At 44.1% G+C, this 22,356-nt stretch overlaps 2 protein-coding genes across 3 annotated transcripts in view; one reads left to right on the top strand and one right to left on the bottom strand.

The window, feature by feature from the left end:
- ctr9 (CTR9 homolog, Paf1/RNA polymerase II complex component) overlaps window positions 1–16,050 on the bottom strand; it is a 39,768-nt gene extending 23,718 nt beyond the window's left edge. The window contains exons 1-7 of one of the 2 annotated variants that reach the window (XM_069903747.1): window positions 15,942–16,050; window positions 14,784–14,882; window positions 12,351–12,590; window positions 10,427–10,544; window positions 9,410–9,499; window positions 4,881–5,029; window positions 1,695–1,802 (exon numbers count right to left, since the gene is read on the bottom strand). In XM_069903747.1, coding sequence (XP_069759848.1) covers window positions 1,695–1,802; window positions 4,881–5,029; window positions 9,410–9,499; window positions 10,427–10,544; window positions 12,351–12,590; window positions 14,784–14,882; window positions 15,942–15,989 — 852 coding nt within the window. In that variant the 5' untranslated portion in view covers window positions 15,990–16,050. Of the gene's footprint in view, window positions 1–1,694; window positions 1,803–4,880; window positions 5,030–9,409; window positions 9,500–10,426; window positions 10,545–12,350; window positions 12,591–14,783; window positions 14,883–15,290; window positions 15,397–15,941 lie in introns of those variants that run through there. The other variant, XM_069903757.1, reaches the window with a different exon arrangement.
- A 221-nt stretch (window positions 16,051–16,271) lies between these two features.
- Window positions 16,272–22,356, top strand: part of LOC138756948 (inositol 1,4,5-triphosphate receptor associated 2) — a 57,948-nt gene continuing 51,863 nt past the window's right edge. Inside the window, exon 1 of the mRNA XM_069923463.1 lies at window positions 16,272–16,342. Within this exon, the coding sequence (XP_069779564.1) occupies window positions 16,272–16,342 (71 nt within the window). The remainder of the gene's footprint in view (window positions 16,343–22,356) is intronic.

The raw sequence follows: 22,356 nt of genomic DNA on the forward strand, positions 1-22,356 counted from the left end.
TTTCGGACCAGGGAAGCAGCTAACAAACCAATAGCTTAAACCAGCCAAGCTCAAAGGTGCCTACAGCGCATTGAAGGGCGGCACGGACTGAAATCATACAATATTTTTCATGTTTTTGATGTAGTCACTAGGAGAGCAGTATGGAAGAAATCAACTAAACATGACTGCTTCACAGGGAAGGGAGCCCATAAACTTTTAGCAGAACCCTAAGAGGGCCATAGCTAGAAAAAAGGTCAAGAACGGCTGGTTTAAACTAGGAACTAAGCTGCTTTTCACCTCAAGATATCCCAACGCGTTAAAGCCAATTAAGTTCTTTTTAAGTGTAAAGCCAGTTTCTGAAACTTCAAACTCAGTAATTTTTGTTAGGAATGAACGTGGTACTGTTCTTTTATATAAACTCATTCTCAAGATGGTCATTGGCAGAGCTGGCACTACACAGCCAAGTGACTGAGAAAATGGTACAACTGAGGCTGGGGTTTGGCCACCTTTGAGTTAAAAATTGACCAAATCATACAGGTCAAGGTCATTAGGTTCTTTTACTCACAAAAACTAAACATTCAGGGACCTGCTATGACGACAATTTGAAAGGCTTCCAATAATTTTAATCAGGAAGGCTTTTTTCCACTTTCATAGAATAGAATACTACAGCACAGAAACAGGCCCACTTGGCCCCTCCAGTCTGTGCCGAACCACTTCCTCTGCCCAGGCCCACTGACCCATACCCAGTCCACAGCCCTCCATAACTCTCCCATCCATGCACCCGTCAAAACTCCTCTCAAAGGCCTAAACTGAGCCTGCATTCATTACCTCAGCCAGCAGCTCACTCTATACTGCCATGTGAAGAAGTCACCCCTCCCCACCCCCCACCCATGTCCTCCGGCCTGCATCCCACCCACCCTCAATGGAAAAAAGTCCACCCCACATTCACTCCATGTATTCCCCCTCTCAATTCCAAACCTATCCATCAAATCTTCCATGCTCCAGGTCAAAAAGATGCTCTAACAGGCACGCAGACAGGAAAGGGTGAGAGGGATATGGGCCGAATGCAGGAAAGTGGAAGGTATCGGGGGACCCATGGCTTGTGTTCTGTGTGAAGCAGAATGTTGACATTGCCTAGCATCTGTGAGCTGCTCATTTGCCAGTTCCCAGCTTGTGCAGGGACCCAGGTTTGGCTCACAGCTGACATTCTTGCAGCAGGTGTGCTCGAATTCTTAATTATTCTTCGGATTTGAAGACCTCAATTAATTATTTTAATGCACCCTTGAATTACTCCATTTCATGTCTACATTTATTGTGCTTGCGTCAAGGTACAGAGAAAATATTTGCTTTGGATGTTATTCAGCAAGTCTATCCATATACAAATACAGAATAAAAGGCAGTAAAGAGAGCAGGGTTACAGTGAGAGATCAGCTCGAGCAGAGTAAGGGTGATGTTATTTCACTCTTGTGAGGTTCATTCTGTACACTGATTACATCCTTTATTTATTAGCGTGTGACTTCACACTCTTCTTCCCAATGGGAGGAAAGAGAAAGAAGAGAACGTGGTCAGGAGGGATGAGTCCTTTATTATGCTGGCTGCTTTTCCGAGGCATCGGAAGGTGCCGATGGGAGTCGATAGAGGGGTGACCTGACCCGAGTTTACGCTGCAATACAAAACTGCAAAACTCAATTCACGATCACATGCATGTGCGATACCTTTTTGAAGAAGAAGTGGTTGGCCAAGTGATTTAACACCATTGGGTTGCTGGGATCAATTGTGTAAGCTCTTGAAAGCAGCTGCACACCATTTTTGATAGAATCAGCCTGGAGAAACAGTAAAGGTTTGATCAGTTCGCAGTTCATTCAATATTCACGAAACCAGGACCAGCTCACTCCAGGAACACAAGATAAAATCTACAGCATTTGTTGATGACGTTTATACATGCGAGAAGAACACCACACTTTTCAGGATTAATGCAATTGATGATTGCAAACACAGATCAGTTATTTGAGAAGTGGAAGAAGCCACAGAGCCAATTTCACTTCCTCCTTCCTGTGGAATCAGCTGGAACTGCCCACTCCAGCTTTCTCACTCTGCTCTTTCCACAGTATCATTCAGTGTTTTCCCAAACCCCTTTTCCTGGTAATCCATCCTACAATGTGAAACCACTTTGATTTTAAATTTAGACATACAAGGTACAGGCCCTTCCAGCCCATGAGCCCAATTATATCCCAATTGACCTACAATCCCCGGTACATTTCAAACAGTGGGAGGAAACCGGAGTACCTAGAGGAAACCCACAAAGACATGGGGAGAACGTACAAACTCCTTAAAAATAGCGGTGGATTTGCACCCGGGTCCTGATTGCTGGCGCTGAACAAGGTTGTGCTAACTGCTACGCTAGCTGTGCCATACTTTGATAAGGCGGCTCATGAGCTGGAAGCAAAGATTTTACATTTACAAAGATCCTTTCATGAAATTAAGGTGTTTCAATGTACATTACAGCAAATGTTTAAGTGTAGCATGACAGAAATTTGTGCAAAGCTAGCTTCCAGTCTCGATCATACCTCTCCTCCAATATGTCCCAAACAGGAACCGACCATCCCAGGAAGAACTTCCTCTGATCTTCCATGAGTTAGTTGGAGATTTTAGTAAGATCATCTAAAGGAGACTGCCACAACTTCTGTAAAGTGCCACCCTGTCATGCAGTTCTTTCTAACTACTATGACCTGCAATGCATGGTCTGATAAGGGGATACAAGTAGATTCAAAAGTCATTTTCAAAGCAAAACCAGGTTTATACTCGTGAAGGAAAATCTACTCTGAAGGGAAAAAAAGTGTCGCGGCCTATTAGAAAACTTTTTTTTAAAAAAAGAGCCTCTACAGGTGCAGTGAGCTGAATGGACACCCAACCTGTACAGTTCACTTAAACAAGATTACTTTTCTTCAGGAACATTGTAGATTTTCAGAAATTATGGAGGTAAAACATAAAAGTCTGCAGACACCGTGGTTGAAGTAAAAGCACAACGCTGGAGAAACTCAGCTGGTCACACAGTACACTTTATGTAGTAAAGATAATATATGATGAGGGCTCAAGCCTGAAGCATTGGTTATGTATCTTTATCTTTACTAAATAAAGTACACTGTGTGACCAGCTGAGTTGCTCCAGCATTGTTTCTTTACCTCAGAAATTATGGTCGGGAATGCGTGGGAATAATTAATAATTAATAGGCCACATTAAACAGCCAGTGTTGGATTTTAAATAATATCCAATTTCCCTTCATTGCCAGCAAGATTTTAAACTACAACCTGTCAATTCTTTTATGTTTAGATGATTCATAACTCAACAGTTCATAAATCCCTTACACAAAAGCTTCACAGAAGGTCCTTTAATAGATAGTGTGAAGCTTTTCAAGATGGCTGTTCACTACCGTTATCTCACGGAGTGAGCAATAAATATAGGCTTTCACCTTGACCTTAGAATGAGTTTGTTTTCTGCAGTTGTACCCATTTTAAATTCAGTATTAAATCAAGATTCAAGACAGTGTCATGTAATAGTACAGAATGTAATATTACACAAAATTGCCTTCTGTCTGCCAAAGGTACAAAGTGTCATCCAGGGCCACTTACAGTCAGAGAAAGAGAAGCAAAAGAGGGTCCATTCAGAGGCGCTGAGTGTCCGTGGATTCGTCTCCACCGCTCCCGCAGCCTTTGCATCTGCACAGACACCTGTTCGATCCATCGGCAACTCAAGCTCAAGATCCAAACCTCTGATACAATCAGGAAGCCGTCAGTGCCTGAGGCCTCCTTCGGGAACCCTTCTTGCCCTCAGCACCCTCTCAAATCCTAGCTCTGATTCCTGGTTCCCATGACCCAGTCTCCAGCAGCCTACAGCAATTGAGAGTTCCCCGACCGCAAGTTGCCCCACAGTCTGTGGGTTCCTCTACGTGCAAATCCAACTACAATTTTCTACATCTGACCTACAACAGTCCTGTGGAACCTCTGGTACAATGCAAGGTGTTGGACTTTGATAGGTTATGTACCTGTGTTGCTGCAGCAAGCGAGAATTTTAGTGCATATGTGCATTGCACTTGTGTCTATGACACAAGAAAAGGCAGGGCCCAGGAGAGTGGAGCACCCAGGTATATATGGTGATGAAGAAAACATTTAGCATGCTTGGCTTCACTGTCAGGGCATTGACTACTGCAGGTGGGACATCATGTTATCACTCTGCAACAAGTTGGTGAGACCACTTAAAGTATATGTGCAGTTCTGGTCACCCACCTGTCAGAAAGGTATTCATGGAATGGATACAGAAAAGATTCATGAGAATGTTACCAGAACTGGCAGACTTGAGGTACAAGGGGAGGCTGGGATTTTATCCTCGGAAACTAGGATACTGTGGGGGGGGACATTATAGACACATATAACCATGAAGGATATGGATAAGGCAAATAGTTGCACTCTTGTTCCCAGAGAGGGGAGGTCTACCACTATATAGCACAGATTTAAGTAAAAAGGGGAACGATTTTAAAGGGACTGGAGCGGCTTCTGTTTCACAAAGAGGGAGGTGAGAATATGGAATGAGCTGCCAGAGGAAGAGGTAAAAGCAGGTGCAACTATAGTGTTCAGTAGATTGTTTTAATTCTCTCTGTAGTGTACACTTCAGTATTTTTTTGGCACTACCAATAAGTGGTGATTCTGCCTGGCCTGCAGGAAAAAGAATCTCAGGGTTGCATGTCATGTCTGCACTCTGACAATAAATCTGGATTCAGGACAAATGCAGGGTAAGGGGACTTGCTTAGGTAAACAACTTAATCGGCGTGGACATTGGACCAGGCAACTTGTTTCTGTGCTGTAAAACAGTATGACGGAAAGCCCCATCCCAAGCAGGCAACTCACCTCCTTATTATTTAGTTCCAGGACAGCAAGCCCCACAAGTGCCCCCACACACTTAGGGTTGAGGTCGAGAGCCCTTCCAAATGCTAACCGAGCTTTCTCCAGCTTACTCAGCTTCACAAAGCAATGGCCCATGCCCAGCCGCACTTCAGCTGTGAAAACAAGGAACAGGTGGCCACAACCTGAGACGTTCATCACAACAGACGCCTGCTCATTTTTTAAGCAGTCCTTGCCACCTCAAAGGGGGAGGGGATATCAGGAAGCAACTTTTCCATTGTTCCTACAGTCAGATATGTCCATGTTTTATTCTTCGATAAACAAGAAATGGTTCATTATTTTGATTAACACAGGAAGTTGCAATGAGAAGTAATCAACAATGAAATTCATTGAAGAAGGGCTCAGGCCTGAAACATCGGCAATATATCTTTTGCTTTATATGGACATTGAAAAACCAGTCGAGTTCCTCTACCATTTTGGTGTGTTTTTAATAAAATTGCATAAAAAAGTTTCTACATACTGTATATTTGTTATCAAAAAGACAAAATATCCAAGTGCCCTTCGGGTGCAACAAAATCAACGCTGGATCTGTTGTTATTTGTCATCTATATCAGCTATTCTCAACTTTTTTGGCTATGGGCCTCCCCTAGGACTCCACTCCCTCTTCCCTGTGATGCTGTCAAGTTTTGGTTTCTTCCATACTTCTTGCCTACCCCCCTACTGACTACATTAAAAAAATATTTATGTTACATGAAGAGAGAGAAAACAAGGCTTTTACTTAAAAGTGCTGTGGCCCCCAGCATTGAGAATGGCTGGTTTATATCAACAATCTGAATGATAATATGGTAAAAGTTAGCAGATGACACCAAGACTAGGATGTAGTGGACAGTGAAGAAGGCTCTCAAAACTTGCAGTGAGAAATGGACCAACTGAAGGAGTCACGCGATGGAGTAGTGGCCGGACGGTGAACTCCAGCCCTCTCCAGAAAAGTCGGGAAAAACAAGAGAAAACACAAAGGCACAGAAATAAAAGTTACAGAAAAGTGAGTATAAAGGTGGAAAGAAGATGGCGACAAAAAAAGAAAAGTCGAAAGCAACGGTAAGAAGAGAGGAAGAGAAGACAAAGGAGGGAAAAGGTGAAGGCCTTACCTGTCCGAAGAGGCCCGCTGCGGAGAGAGAAACCCGCTCCCTCAGGTCGGTAAATAATGGACTACAAAAATGGCTCGCAGAGCCGAGTAAAAGTGCGCAACCGCGCATGCGCGAAGTTTCGCGCATGCGCGACGCGAATGAAAAAAAACACACCGACGGGAGGGGGGACCAGCTGGGGAGTCGATCTCCACAGCCGGCAACGACAGCTGCAGAACACCTGCAGCAAGAAGAGACCACAGAAGACAATAGAAACAAGATAGAAGAGGAGGAAAGGGCAACAAAGAAACAACAGATGGTCAACCCAGAGGAAGAAGAAGAGGAAGAGTATGGTGAAATAGAAGAAGAAAAGAGAGGCAAGGTAAAGGATATACTTGCTCTTATTAGAGGATACATGGAATCATTTAAAGAATGGCAAACACAGGAATTTAAGGATTTAAGAAAAAGAATAAACAACACAGAGGAGAAAATAATTAAAATGGAGATGACCTTAACAGAAATGGGAAAAAAAATGGACAAGATGGAAGAGCGGGCAGTAGCAGCAGAAATGGAGGTAGAAGACTTAAAAAAGAAATTGGAGAAATCTAATAAAAAAACTAAAGAGACACAAGAACTACTAGCTCAAAAAATAGATACAATGGAAAACCATAACAGAAGAAATAACATAAAGATAGTGGGCCTTAAGGAAGATGAAGAAGGCAAGAATATGAGGGAGTTTATAAAAGAGTGGATCCCTAAGACCCTAGGATGTCCAGAACTACAGCATGAAATGGAAATAGAAAGGGCACATAGAGTATTGGCCTCTAAACCACAACCACAACAAAAACCAAGATCTATTGTAGTAAAATTCCTAAGATATACTACAAGAGAAAAGGTACTGGAGAAGACAATGGAAAAAGTAAGAGAGGGCAACAAACCACTGGAGTATAAAGGGCAAAAAATCTTCATTTATCCAGATATAAGTTTTGAACTCCTAAAGAAGAGAAAAGAGTTCAATACAGCAAAGGCGATTTTATGGAAGAAAGGGTATAAATTTATACTAAAGCATCCAGCGGTATTGAAAATATTTATTCCAGGACAGCAAAACAGACTATTCTCGGATCCAGAAGAAGCACGAAAATTTGCAGAACAATTACAAAAATAGACTGAGGGAGGAAGACGGGTAATGAGAGGTAAAATGATCACGACTGATATGTATGTGGGTAAAGACAAAAATAGACTGAGGGATGAAGACGGGTAATGAGAGTAAAAATGATCACGATTGATATGTATGCAGGTAAAGAGGTATAAGAGTGAATAGAGACAATGAGCATACATGAATGTATCTGTACTTAGAGGAAAATATAGATAGTATAGACAAGAATTAATAAGGGAAGGTAATGGAATAGAGAGAATAAGGAGGGAATTAAAAGAGGGACCTTTGTGACATATGAAAAGTGAAATCTTTTCTGGGGGAGGCGGGGTGGGGGGAAATAGCGGTCACTGCACAATCAGTTGACGCTTGCGAGTGGATTCGCAAATCCAAATGGAGAGGGGAGATGTGGTTGTCCGACAAGGGATAAAGGACAACTCAGGAGGTGAAGGGGAGATTGGGGATAAATAAGATAGAAATAGGAGAATAAGGAAAATGTTAGATGTTGTAGGAATGTTGTCTTATGAAGAGTTGAAAATAAGAAAACAGAAATGGAAAAGGAGGAAAGGTAATGATGGAAAAACGGAAAGAGAAGATAAACAAAATATAAAAGGGCTACGCTGAACTATATGTCTTTAAATATTAATGGAATACATAACCAAATTAAAAGGAAGAAACTACCAAATTTAAATGAATAAATGTATTCCATTAGAAAAAATAACATATTGGTTAAGAAATAATATTGAAATATTCGAACAAGTATAGGAGCCTTACATTAAATACAATAGCGAAAACCTACCGGGGACAAACATTACCTAAGTTGATGGAAGGAGAAGGAAAGAAAAGAATGGACTCAGTAGAATTTCTGGTGTAATTTTGTTGAATGACAACATTGTCTGACTGGCTTAATGCAACCTAGATTGTACACCTAAAATGGATGAGAGGGGGGGGTGGGGGGGTGGTTTGGGAGGAAAGGGGGGGGGGGGGGAGAAAAAGTCACTGTATATGTGTGAAAAGAAATAGTGTATATCATGGCTAATGTGATTTATGGTGTGAAAAATAAAAAAATTAAAAAAAAAAAAAAAAAAAAAAAGAGAAATGGACCAACTGGAAATATGGGCTGCAAAGTGGCAGAAGGAATTTAATGTGGACAATTTTGGGAGGAAGAACCAGGGGAGGACTTACATGGTTAACAGAGGGGAACTGCAGACTACAGGAGAACAGAGGGATCTGGGAATACAGATAAACAACTCCTGGAAAGTGGTGTCACAGTTAGATTGGGTTAGAAAGAAAACTTTTGGCACATTGGGACAAATCAAAGTATTGTGTACAGTAGCTGGGATGTGATGGTGAAGTTGTCCACGACATTGGTGAGGCCAAAATTGGAATATTGTGTGCCGTTTTGGTCTTGCACTAAATTAACAGAAAGATTGAAAAAGTGAAGAAAAAAGTTACAAGGATATTACTCGGACTTGAAAGGCTGATTTATAGGAAAAGGTTGAATAAGTTAGGACTTTATTCCCTGGAGTGCTAGAAGGAAGATTTGATAAAGGTATACAAAGTTATGAGGGATGTAGAGAGAGTAAATGCAAACAGGCTTTTGTCACAGAGGTTGGGCATCGGGAACTCAGACAGGAAGGCAGCTGGGGTGTCAGGAGCTCAGATGGGCGGGCAGCAGGGGCACCGGGAGCTCGAGCAGGTAGGCAGCAGGGGTGTGAGTCAGGAGTTCGGATGGGAAAGCAGTCAGAGCATCGGGAGCTCAGGTGGTTGGGCAGCTGGGGTGTAGGGAGCTTGGATGGGAGGGCAGACGGGCATCGGGAGCTTAGATGGCGGTTGGGGCATCAGGAGTCCAGATGGGCAGACGGCTGAGCCATTGGAAGCTCAGAAGGGAGGGCTTTCAAGACAAAAAAAACAGAGGGGGAAGGGGGTTGGGAGTCGACTTTTACATGGGTCATACAGAAAACACATGATTTTTGGCCCAAAAAAGTGGAGGGGTCAACTATTACACGAGAATATACGGTAAGCACTTTTGACTGTTGTGTGGTACCTGGAGACATTTAAATTTGATTAAAATTAGACATAGAGCATGGTAACAGCTCCTTTTGTCCCACGAGCCCCCAGTATTTTTCGAACAGTGAGAGGAAACCAGAGCTCCCGGGTAAAACGTACAAACTCCTTACAGACAGCATAGGATTCGATCCCCAGTCCTGTTCATTGATGCTGTAGCAGCATACAAACCATACCACCTCATTTCTTACCTGGACATCCAGGATTGGTCCGAAGAGCCTTTTTATAATAGGCCAGAGCACCTCTGTAATCTTTCTTATTGAAGGAGATACAAGCTTTACCTGCAGAGGGTTTTTTCAAAAAAAGCCAGCGGTTACTCAATATTTTAACAACAATGTACGAACTTTGAGCTGTGGATTACTTGGACTGGGACCCACCAATCTAGCCCATGAACTTAGTTCTTTCATCATTTAATAGACATTTCCAATTATGCATTAAGATGCAAGAAAAGTAAATTATGAATCAGGTGAAGTCTATATTACAATAACACTGTCTTCTGGTACCAAAAAAACTTCAAATGAGAGCACTCTGAACTCTTGACATAGAAAATGTAGAGTTTGAATCCCATTTCAGTTACTTGAACTCAAAATTGTGCTTTAATGCCAGTACTGAGGGAAGTCTTCCAGAGGAGGCACAATGCTCTTTGACGCAGGGGAATGTTCCTGGATGTTCTAACGTTTGGCCTCAACAACATACAAAACAAGCAGTTGACTGCAATTTGTGGAGATCGATGTACAAACAAGCTGCCCACTTCGCTGTACTCAGTAGTGTAGTGATGGCACTTGGAAGGTACTTCATTTGACTTTGGGACACCAAGGTTGTAAGAGAAAGAAGCATGATCATAGCAGCCTAAAGTACTTTCCAGTAAATGAAGCTGTGGGACTTGGGTGTCACATCATTTAAGTATTGAAAATCTGGATACCTGCTGTGATTTAACTGCTCAATGGTCAATTATATTTCTTTGCAGTTGATCTAAAGCAGTGGTTCTCAACCTGTTTTCCCATTCACATACCACTTTAAGTAATCCCTTACTAGCCACAGAGAACCTACGCCCAAGGTGCTCTGTGGTTAGTAAATGATTACTTAAGATGGAATGCAAGTGGGGGAAAAAAAAGGTTGAGAACCACTCATCTAGAGGGAGGAGAATCTGCCTCTCCTCCCAGTTAGAGCCAAGTGGCTGTGGCACACCTTGCCTTCAGCATTCTTACCTAGGAGTGCAGGGATGTTACTCGGCGACTGATTGAGCACAAAATTGAATTGGGCCTCAGCTTGGTCCATCTTATCCCCCTCCAGCAGGCAGAAGCATGCTCTCCCCAGCAAGTGGTTCTGAGGACAAGAGAGCACATTAGGCAAGCAGAACACTGATAAATTCCATCGAACTTGCACGCCACTTGGGCCACAGGTGGACTCTGGTGTTCATGCTTCACAGTCTTGTTTTATTTCACCTTATTGGCATTCCCTTCTTAATGCTTTTTCCCTCGTGTTCTCCTGTCATGCAGCATTGGGGATCAACTTCAAAACTAATGAGATATAGAACCATAGACTATTACAGCACAGAAATAGGCCCCTTCAGTCCTTCTAGTCTGTGCTGAACCATTTTTTTTGACCCCAATAGACCCCCCCCCCCCCATCTACTTACCTGTCTAAATTCTTCTTAAATGTTAAAATTGAGGCCGCATTCACCATTTCAGCTGGAAGTTCGATCAACACCCCCACCACTCTCTGTGTGAAGAAGTTCCCCATCACAGTTCCGCAAAATTTTTTCCCTTCCAGTCTTAACCCATGTCCTCTGGTTTGTATCTCATCTACCCTCAATGGAAAAACCCTGTCTACATTTACTCTGTTTATCCCCCTCATAATTTTAAATACCTCTATCAAATCTCCCCTCATCCTTCTGCACTCCAGGAAATAAAGTCCCTAATCTGTTTAATCTTTTCCTGTAACTCAGTTCCTGAACCCCAGGCAACAGCCTAGTAAATCTTCTCTGCACTCTTTCAAATTTATTGATCTCTTTCCCGCGAACAAAACTACACACAATGCTCCAAATTTGGCTTCACCAATGTCTTATACAACTTTACCATAACAATCCATCTCCTGTACTCTCTACCTTGATTTATGAAGGCCAATAAGTCAAAATCTCTTTACAACCCGATCCACCTATGACACCACTTACAGGGAATTATGGATCTATATTCCCAGATCCCACTATTCTACCACACTCTTCAATGCCTGTCCTTTCTTGCAGCCCCTCTCGTTGATAGATTTGATCCATCTCATCTGCACACCTGTAAAGACTGCTACACTGATTGGTGGATACTATTCACACAAAGATCTGCTGACAAATGCTGCTCCAAACCAAACACAGTCAAACCCCTGTCTGTTCAACTTGACCCATGCTTCTCAGTCAATTGTCAACTGGCATTTCAAAACTTTCTTGAACCTTGGGACTTGGGGATCCTAAACAGGGTTGAGGGACTGACTGGAGAGAGTAATAGGGATGAATAGGCACCACATTTCAGTGACAAGCATGATCCCTCTTCGAGCTAGAAATTTCTATCGTAATATTTCAATGGGCTCTTGCATCTCAGTTTAAATTCGATTTTAAATTTAGACATGCAGCATGCTAACAGGCCCTTCTGAACCATGAGACCATGCCGCTCAAATACCCAATTAACTTACAACCCCCTTATGTTTTAAAGAGAGGGTGGAAACTGGAGCACCTGGCAGAAACCCAAGCAGACAGGGAGAATGTACAAACTTCTTGCAGACAGCGTGGGATTAGAACCCGGGTGGCTGGTGCTGTAATAACATCGCGCTACCCATTACGTTAACTGTACCATGGAAAAGCTTTACGCCAGAGTTTGCGAACATCTCAGTTAGGTCACATCTCATGTTTCCCCTCAGTGCATTACACCACAATCTTCCCCTTTGCTTGCTGCAGTGTGCCACACACCCTTCACCATTCTCTACATCATTATCCTTGCCTCAGTGCACCATACCTACTGTGCAGTACTGCCTCTCACCTCACTGAAGGATTACATCTTACTCTTTCAAAGCACTGTTCTACATCCTGCTATGTCCATTTCATCCTAGTGTGTACAATACCACACTGCATCTCGACATCATACATACCTGGTCGTACATGATGATTTTGTCAGCCATGGTGTACAGCAGGGTGGCCTGCGTGATGAGCTCTTTCTTTGCATCTTTGTTCTTTTCTTTCCGAGCTTGCTGTACGTAGTAAGCAGCGAGTGTGTCAAGACAGGTCATCTGGTCCTTCTCATGATCTCGGTAATCCAGGTTTCCATCGATACGAGCGGCCTCTAGTAGTTTCACAAAATCTTCTGTCTTTCCTTGCTTGAAGTACTCCAGCTTGAAGAAAAAAAAAATTTTCAATTTGCATGAAAGAATAAAAAACAAACATCCTGAAACAATAAAACCTCTGGTATCCGGCACTTATGGGGATTGATTGAGGCCAGGTTAGTAAATTTTCTGGTTGCTTGAGATTACGAGTTGTGTGATAGGCAAACTAATGGTGCAGCATGCCAATATTAAATTTCCATATTCTTTACCTATTATTTTCCACGATATTTTTGCCGGTTGCTTGAATGCCGATAACAAGGGTTTTTGTCATTTCTATATTGAGGCCTGATACTATGGACTGCATACAAACAAAATGAGCCTCTTCTTTGTCCTGTAGTTCTCAACCAGTTACTAGCTCATCTACAATTTCATTCACTGTTATTTTTGCAAGTCTCTTGCCACACACTTTCTGGAAACCAAAATACAGGGCTTCCACTGTGAATTAATTACAGGGGCTGGTATCACAAACTGGAGCATTATTTTTATTTCATCAAATTATGCATGGATTAAAGAAAATAGTGATTGTGAAAACGCCAGCTATTGTAGCAGAGTTCACTAATGTTCTCTTCAGAAGCACATCTGCTGTCCTTGCCCAATCTGGCTTACATGCGCCTCCAGACACACAATAATGTGATGGACTTTTAGCAGCCCTCTGAAATGACTTTGTCTGCTACCCAGTTCAAGAACTACCAGGGAAGCCATAAATGTTGACTTCATCAGTGACTCTTCCCTTCTGTAAATTAACAAATTACAATAAAAGCTGGAGCCATTCTGCTGAGACTTAACCAGCTATAACTTCCTTGTTTTTTTCTGTTCTCTGAAGCCAGCTTTTAAAATAAGCCTTCATACCTTTACTTGCCACTTCAAAAGTTTGTGCCTTGTGCTGCCCCATAGAAATTGGGTCTACTTCATCTCTTCTTGATTTATTTTCCTTTCCTACTAAACATGGCATGCTTTGATGTAATAAATTTAATTATTTTACATTTAAATTTTAAAATTTAGACATGTAGCATCGTAACAGGTCATTTCAGCCCACAACCCTGTGTCACCCAATTAACCTTCACCCTGGTATGTTCTGAATGGTGGGAGAAAACTGGAGCCCCCGGGGAAAAAACCCATGCAGACAGGTTGAGAATGTACAAACTCTTTGCAGACAGCACAGGATTCGAACTCTGGTTTCGATTGCTGGTGCCGTAAAGGCATTGCGCTAACCGCTACACCAACTGTGCTGCCATTCATCAGAAGGTTAGAAACAAACGTTCTGCTGGAGAAACTCATTGGGTCAAGCAACAGAGTGAGGAAAATATTTGTCAACATTTCAGGTGAAAGCCTTCATCAAGACTGAGAGTACAGAGGGCAGCTAAAGGGTTCCAAAGTAAATAATGACAATTCTTCTCCCATTGATGCTGTACAGGTGCACTGTGGAAAGATTTCTATCGGGGGCATCACCATGTGATATGGGAACCGCTCCACCCAAGACCGCAACAAACTACAGAAGGCTGTGAACATGGCTCAGGCTGCTATACATCTGCCTTTCCCTCCATTAACTCCATCTTCATCTCCCACTGACTTGGAAAGCAACTAACACACTAAAAAACCCTATTCTCTTCACCACCCCCCAACCCCCGTCAGGAAGAAGATTCACGAGTGTGAGATCACGCCCAAGATTCAAGGATAGTTTCTTTCCCGCCATAATCAGACACCTGAATGAACCCTAAAATAGTCAAATTAGCCTGCCTTAGTTCCGTACCAACTGATCTCTCTCTCTCTCTGTAACTCTGAACTTTTCTAATGTCCTAAGCACGTCAACTGGAGTGAAACATGGAAGTCTGCAGATGTTGTGTTTGGAGTAGAAATGCCGGAGGAACTCAGCCGGTCTCGCAGCGTCCATAGGAGAAAGATATATTAGTGACATTTCTGCCCTGAGCCCTTCTTCAAGAGCCCCGAAATTTTGGTTAAGTATCTTGACCTCCTGCAGATGCTGTGAGACCTGCTGAGTTTCTCTAGCATGAGATGTCTACTAGTCTGTTTAAAAAACAACTTCTATTATTGCAATTTTGACATGCGTGAGAATAAACTTTAACTTGGTCTGTTCTCGTCTCCCTGATAACTTTTACTACAGCACTACATATTTACCCTGTCCAATCATTGGTCACTGTGAAATTGTATTGTTTCCATCTCTGCAAAGCATAAAATACTCACCGCCAAGGCCATCCATATGTGAAGCTGGGTGTGCTCCTGTTTGAGGATACTGATGACTTCATCCCCCTCTGGTAACTGATCGAAGTCAAGCTCGATGACCTACACAAGTAATGTGGAATAGATGCAAAATGATTTAATTCAGCTGCCACATGCAGCAAAACATAGTTACCTGATTACCAGATCGATTGACCATGATAGATTTTGCACAGCTAAAACTCAGGTAACATTTCTGTCCTGGAAGACCATCTCCCCTTTGCTGAAACTGATGAAAAAAATTCATGAAATCTGAAAAAGCTACACGAACGCCAGAAAGTTGAAGTGCAGCTGTTACACGGAAAAGGAAAAGAGAGGCTAAAGTTTTGAGTGTGAATATTTAGATTCAAGTTTATGTAAAGAGAAAAAATGCAGACAATTTGATATATATGAGGAATACTGGAAAATCAAGACAAAGCATAATTTAAAAAAAAAGAAAAAATGTGTTAAAAAAAAATGCATGAACTCAAATACCGAAAAACATCCCCAGGGCTATAAATCCAAATGATACACAGTTACTGAAAGAAGGTGGGCTGGGGAAGGATGACCAGGTGCCTGAGGGGAGATGAGGCGTGAGAGGGGAGCAGAGGAGCGAAGGGGGTGGCAAGGGTGGGGGAGATGAGATGGAGTGTGGGGGGAAGACGATGGGAACGTCGGGGAGGGGGGAGAGGACGGGGAGGGGGGAGAGGACGGGGAGGGGGGAGAGGACGGGGAGGGGGGAGAGGACGGGGAGGGGGGAGAGGACGGGGAGGGGGGAGAGGACGGGGAGGGGGGAGAGGACGGGGAGGGGGGAGAGGACGGGGAGGGGGGAGAGGACGGGGAGGGGGGAGAGGACGGGGAGGGGGGAGAGGACGGGGGGGGTGAAGCGAGGAGAAGGAAATGACAAGGGGAAACAACAGGAAGAGGGGGGAAACAACAGGAAGATGGGGGTAACAAGGGAAAGAGTAAGGGGGCGAGGGTGAAGGGAGGGGCGTGGGGATGCAAGGGGAGGAGCGAGGGCGACAAGGGGAGGGGCGAGCGAGGGGGGACAAGGGGAAGGGCGGGGGGAATAGTGAAGGTGGTCGAGGCACTCCCCCTCAGCCCGGGACGCGTTCCTTCTGGTCCCCGACCCCCGCTGGTCCGTACCTCATCCGTGTCCCGCAGCGGGATCTCGATAGAGCCCCGCGACAACATGCCAAGGCCCCGCACCTCCCGCCCGGCCCTGAACCCTCCGCAAGCCTCCTGCACAGCTTCCGGGGCATGGGCCGGCCCACAGCCAATGGGAGAGAGGGACGGGGGCCAGCACGGCCAACGGGATAGAGAAATGGAGGCAGCCAATGGAAGAGGCGGGTGGAGGTAGCCAGACCAATAGGAGACGGGGACAGAAACAGCATGGCCAATGGGAGAGGGGGGCGTAGGCAGCACGGCCAATGAAGTGAGAGACCACCCAATGCGACCGCTGGGTGGGGATACTCAATGGGAGAGAGTAAAGGACACCCATGGGACTGTAGAGGACACCCAATGGAAAGGATGACACCCAATAGGAGGTGGGGTGACACCTAATAAGAGAGCGAGGCGGGCATACAATAGGATGTAGGGTGACCCTCATTGAGAGAGAGGAGAGGGAGGAGTGACTGGAGGACAACCAATGGAAGAAGGAGAGAGGACGGGGTGGGGGTGGGGGTGGGGGGGGTGGGGGTGGGGGGGGGTGGGGGGTGTGTGGGTGGGGTGGGTGGGGGGTGTGTGGGTGGGGGGGGGGGAAGTAGAGGACTCCAAAGGGAGAGGAAGAATACCCATGGGATGGAGAGGGGGAATACCCCGTGGTAGGATGGGAGAGTGTGTATGGGGAAGAACAGGAGAGCCCAATGGGAAAGGGGAATGCATTAGGAGAGCTCTGTGAGAGAGGTAACACCCAATAGAGGAGGGAAAGGAGAAGGGGGTGGAGCACTGCTGGTAGAGAGGGTGATGATGGAGGGAGAGAAAAAGAGGGAGTAATAGAAAGGGGATGGAGAGATGGAGAAAGGGAAGGAAGGAGCACACAATGGGAGGGAGTAGAGAGAGGGATTGTTACACCCATGGGAGAGAGGGAAGGTGGGATAACATGGATGTTGGAAAGGAATGTATCCAAAAAGGGGAAGGGTGAGTGCAAGGATTGGGAACTCAACGAAGGTGATGACAAATGAGACAGCAAGTGAAGAGGGAGATGGGTGTCACCTTGTAGGAGGGCGAAGGTGGAGGAGGGGTGTCACCCTGGAGGAGGGAGGAGTTGCCCTGAAGGTGAGAGATGGGTGTCACCCTGTAGGCGGGAGGTGAATTATTGATTTAGGTAATGGAAATGTGAGAGGGCAGTGGCCCCCTATGAGGGCTGTGGGCCTCTGGTGGAGTGTGCATGCTCTCCCTGTGGTTGCATGGTGCTCCATTCCCCCCCCCCCCCCACATTCCAAAGACATGCAGGTTGGTGAATATATTGGCTGCTGTAAATTGGTCCTCGTGTGTGGGTGAGGGATAGAATGTGGAGGGAGTTATTGGGAAATGGGGAATAACAACTGGAATTAGTGTACAAGGGCTGATGTTCAGTTCCGGGATGGTGGAACTAAATGTCAGGCCATCAAGGGGTGGTCTAAGTTACTGGTGATGTCCATGTCTTGTTAGTGCTTGAATTTAAAATAAAAATAATTTGCAAGGTTGGGGCTGGTGAAGGTTTGGTGGGTCAGTCCTGAACAGAGGAGCACATCTTGATAATTCATTCAAAAGTGACATCAGAAGGCGAATGTTTACAGATATATGGTGGAAAGTGTGCTGACCGGTTGCATCATGGTCTGGTGTGGGGACACCAATGCTCCTGAGCATAAAGCCCTGCAAAGGATAGTGGACACAGACCAGGACATCACAGGCAAAACCCTCCCCACTATCAAGAACATCTACAGGGAACGCTGCTGACAGAGACCAGCAGCAATTATCAAGGATTCACACCACCCAGCACACCATCAGAAAAGAGGTATAGGTGCCACAAGACTTGCACCACCAGGTTCAGGAACAGCTGCTAACCCTCCACCATCAGACTCCTCAACAACAAATTCAATCAGAGACTCTTTTAAGGACTCTTGGGTGGCATGGTTAGCGAAGCAGTTTGTGCAACGCCTTTACAGTGCCAGCGATCGGGACTGGGGTTCAAATCCAGCACTGTCTGTAAGGAGTTTGTGCGTTCTTCCCGCGCCTGTGTAGGTTTTCCCTGGAAGCTCTAGTTTCCTCCCACTGTCAAAATGTACCAGGGGTTATAGGTTAATTAGGTGCAATTGGTTTGAAATGGCCTGTTTCTGTGCTATATGTCTAATTTGAAAAAAAAAATTAAATTTACTTTTGCACTTTATTGACTTTCTCCTCTCTGTATTACACAGTCAGTTTGTTTGCACTTTTTTATTTGTTTCATGTGTACACCTTGTCCAGTTTTTTTTTTGCACTACCAATAAATGGTAATTCTGCCTGGCCCACAAGAAAAAGAATCTCAGGGTTACATGTGATGTCATGTATGTTTTCTGGCAATAAATCGGAAATCTTTACACAGAGTGGAATTTGGAACCTCTGCCCCCAGAAGGCAGCAGGTGATGAGAGTTCACTAAATGTTCAAAGCTGAGGTTACCTGTTTTGTGTTTGGACAGATTTCAGACCTACAGAGCAAAGCAAGCAGGTGAAGATGAGATGTGATCTGATTGAATGCAGCAGAATGATTTTTCCCCGTTCCTTGGGTTTATTTTGATGCTCACAACCCGACGGGTTGACAGGATGTGGAGAGAACAGACCTGTCTGGGCCAGCTGGCTTTGAAGTGACAGGCGATTATTCAGAGAAATACCAGCATTCACCATTGCAACTGCCAATAACTGGCTGTTTTTCTTGTAACACCTGTTATATTTTTAACGAGAAATCTGCTGGAAAATAAAAAAGAGATGCTACAGACTGTTACTAAGTATTTCATTAAGGATAAAAAGTTATTCTAATTTGAGAAAAATATATTAACTTTGGAACCCTGGAGTTGAATGACAGCTAGAAAACTGTGAGGTTCGTAGGCTGTAATGTATTGGAGAGGAAAAATCTACATAGAAATGACAATATATTTTGCTTTTGTGTTGACATATGGTGGCAATGAGGGATCTGTTCAGTGATGACCAAGAACAGGCAGCACCCAGCTAAACGTTAATCCAAGACACGTTCTACATGCTAACATTTTTCGACCTGGGATCCTCAAGCATGGGATTCTCATCATGCTACCTTTGAACATGTCAAAGCTCCAGGTAAATTGTTCTTCAGTGAAAACCCAGAAGTGTTGGAGGAACTCAGCTAGTCTCGCAGCATCCATAGGAGGCAAAGATAAATAACCGATGTTTCGGGCCTGAGCCCTTCTTCAAGGTATGAGTCAATTTTTCTTCAGCGTACATGTACATAACATGTCTCAGTATGTTTGTAAACTGGTAGTTTTGCAGTGGGAAGGAGCAACCATATCTATACATTGTTTGAAATGGTGTTTCTCTATAGTACATTTATGTGACATTCTAAATACTTATGTGTGGATGTATTATCAATAAAGATAATAATATTTAGGTGTATTTACATACTTAGCTGCATTGCATGCATGGCCATGTATTGTGTGCCTCAATGCCCTGTGTAAAGTAGTATCTACATATGTTGTTTATACAGGTTGATAAACACACAGCAGAGAAAAAAACTGTCAAACAGGGCCATCTGCATTATGATTGTGTGCAACAAACAAGCTATTTCTGTAAGGAGATGGTCGAGCTAAACATATTGGATCTTGGTTAAACTACACATTGTAGCAGTACTGAGAAGATGCAGATACATATAGTTCTGTCAAGTATGGTGTCACCCTTTGGGAGGTCCAATGTCAGGGGAAAGTTTACAGTTAATAGTGGGTGAGGGTTGGGCCTGATGTCCCGCTCACCCAGGGAAAGAGCACGTGTAATACATCACTTCTTCTTTCTCGGTGTAGTGATCGCCGCTTGGCCGCTGTCCGGCTTGGCCAGGCAGGAGGTCACTGCAAATGGTCTCTCCTACATTACTGCATCTGTGGCCACACCGTCTCAAGGTGTACCCTGTTTTCACTGAGTTTGCTTTGTCATGGCGTGACCAAGTGTCCAGTGGAAAAACTGGACCAGTGGGCTGGGCTCATTCACCTTGGTTGGCAGCCAGCCTAAGAGAAGGACAACTCTGATTTCAAACCTGGGTAGATGGGGCTCATTAGCCTCGTCAGGCCATCCATCTAGGAGAAGCACACTCCGACGCAAAACCTACGACACGAGGATCTGACTGTCACTGTCCCAGCATGCTGAGCCATAGCAGATAAACCCCAGGAGTTAAGGGTAGGGCCAGTACTGTGCACACTGCACTCCACCTACAAAATCTATCGTGCAAGCTCAAAGGACATGCCTGCATCTTCAACCATCCTCCCCAACCATTCATTAAGCCTTGCAGCGATGGGAAAAGGGCAAAAACCGCAGGTGGAAGATGACACTAGAATCCGCAGTTCCGATCCTGCACGCAGGCAGTTCAGGTGCGCCAGAGAGACTTTCTGGATGTCTTAGTCACCCGAGTGATGCCTAGCGCAGAAGTGCATGTGGGCCATTGTCTTGCCGCTGCAAACTCAGTATCCACCTCAAACCCAAACCAAAGAGAGGGCGTTCCAAGGAAGAAGTTCCAGGTTGACAATCTCCTGTCATCTGAAGTGAAAGTTGACCTCCAGGCGAACCTTCAGTTGAGGCTTGAGGATCCCAGTTTCCCCACAGACCCCTCTCCAGTTCAATGAAAACAACCAGGAGATCCAAGAATTGCTGGTGAAGAAGAGATCTGCCCACCAGATGCATTTGCCCAACCATCTTTTCTTGATGAGAAAGCAGCCTTCCGCCTTGTGTGCAGCAATCTCCAGTGCAAGTTTCGTGAGATTCAGAATGTGCAGTGGACCAACCTCACAGAGAGAATTCAGCTTTGCGCAGACACCAGTGTTTGTAGAGGGTTTTATGAAGTTCTGAAGGTGGTTACAGATATGGGCAGAGAAAAGGCAGATGGAGTTTCATCTGGATGAGTGTGAGATGGTGTACTTTCGGAGGTCAACTGTAGGGGGGAGTATGCAGTTAAGTATACAGGGTGGTATGGTTATCGTAGTGTTTAGCACAACGCTGTTACAGTGCCAGTGACCTGGGTTTGGATCCTGCACTGTCTAAGGAGCTTGTACATTCTCCCCGTGTCTGCGTGGGCTTCCTCTAGGCGCCCCAGTTTCCTCTCACCCTTCAAAATGTATTGGGGAGGGGATGTGTAGGTGAATTGGGTGTAATTTGGTGGCAATGTCTTGAGGGCCAGAAGGGCCTGTTACCATACTGCATGTCTAAATTTAAATTTAAAAATAAATTAATGATAGGACTTTATGTACAGAGTGAACTTGAGATGCAAGTTCATAGCTGCTGGAAAGTAGCAGCACAAGTTGATCGGCTGGTGAAGAAAGAGGTTTGTCATACCTGCCTTCATCAGTCAGGGGACTGAGGATAGGAGTCGGGAAGTCATATTGCAGCTGAATAAAACTTTGGTTAGACCATACATGCAATATCAAATGCAGTTCTGTTCGCCCCATTACAGGGAGGATGTGGAGGCTTTGGAGAAGATGCAGAAGAGACTTACCAGGATATTACCTGGATTAGAGAGTATTACCTCCAAGGAGAAGTTTTTTTTGAATATTTTATTTAAGTTTTAAGGATATAGGACTAATTAATATAATAACAATAATGCATTGAATATAAAATCATAGAAAAACATTCATAAGGTCCAGAAAAAGAAAAAGGAGAGTCCATCTTCTCCCAGTACCCCCTCCCCAGATTTGAATGAAAAGGAGGCAGGCAGCAGGGAATAGAGGGAGATAAAAAGAAAGAATATAGAAAAGAAAAAGCAACAGGAGCAGGATCCAACATCTCAGAGTCACATCATTTTAAAAGTATTACATTTCTAATAAGGAGTATACTAATTGACAAATATCAAAATAATTTATACAATCTGAGCATTTAAGTAACTAAAATAAGGTTGCAAAATTTTGACGAACATTCTATATCTATTCCAAAGACTATAAGTAATCTTCTCGAGGGGAATACAACTTTGCATGTCCATGTTCCAGCAATCTGTGTGATGTAGGGAATCGGATTTCCATGTTACTGTTATACATTTCCTGGCTATTGACAACAAAATTTTAATAAATTTGGATTTACTTCTGGAGAAGTTAATTTTTATAACTGCCACATTCCCCAGAAGAAACAATTCTGGGTCTAGAGGGAAGTTCACCCCCACAATTGTTGTTAACATTTTCCCTGATTTGATCCAAAAGGGTCTTAATTTCATGCATAACCAGGTGGTATGTAAAAAAGTACCAATGTCTATATCATACCTAAAACACCTATCAGAAAATTCTGGTTTACTTTTATGTATCTTTTGAGGTGTGAAATATGATTGATGCAGAAAATTATATCTAGAGATAATTTAGGTGGTCATACTATCTCCACATAGATCTGA

The sequence above is a fragment of the Narcine bancroftii genome, chromosome 1 (assembly GCF_036971445.1).
Source record: "Narcine bancroftii isolate sNarBan1 chromosome 1, sNarBan1.hap1, whole genome shotgun sequence".
NCBI classification, from domain to species: Eukaryota; Metazoa; Chordata; class Chondrichthyes; order Torpediniformes; family Narcinidae; genus Narcine; species Narcine bancroftii.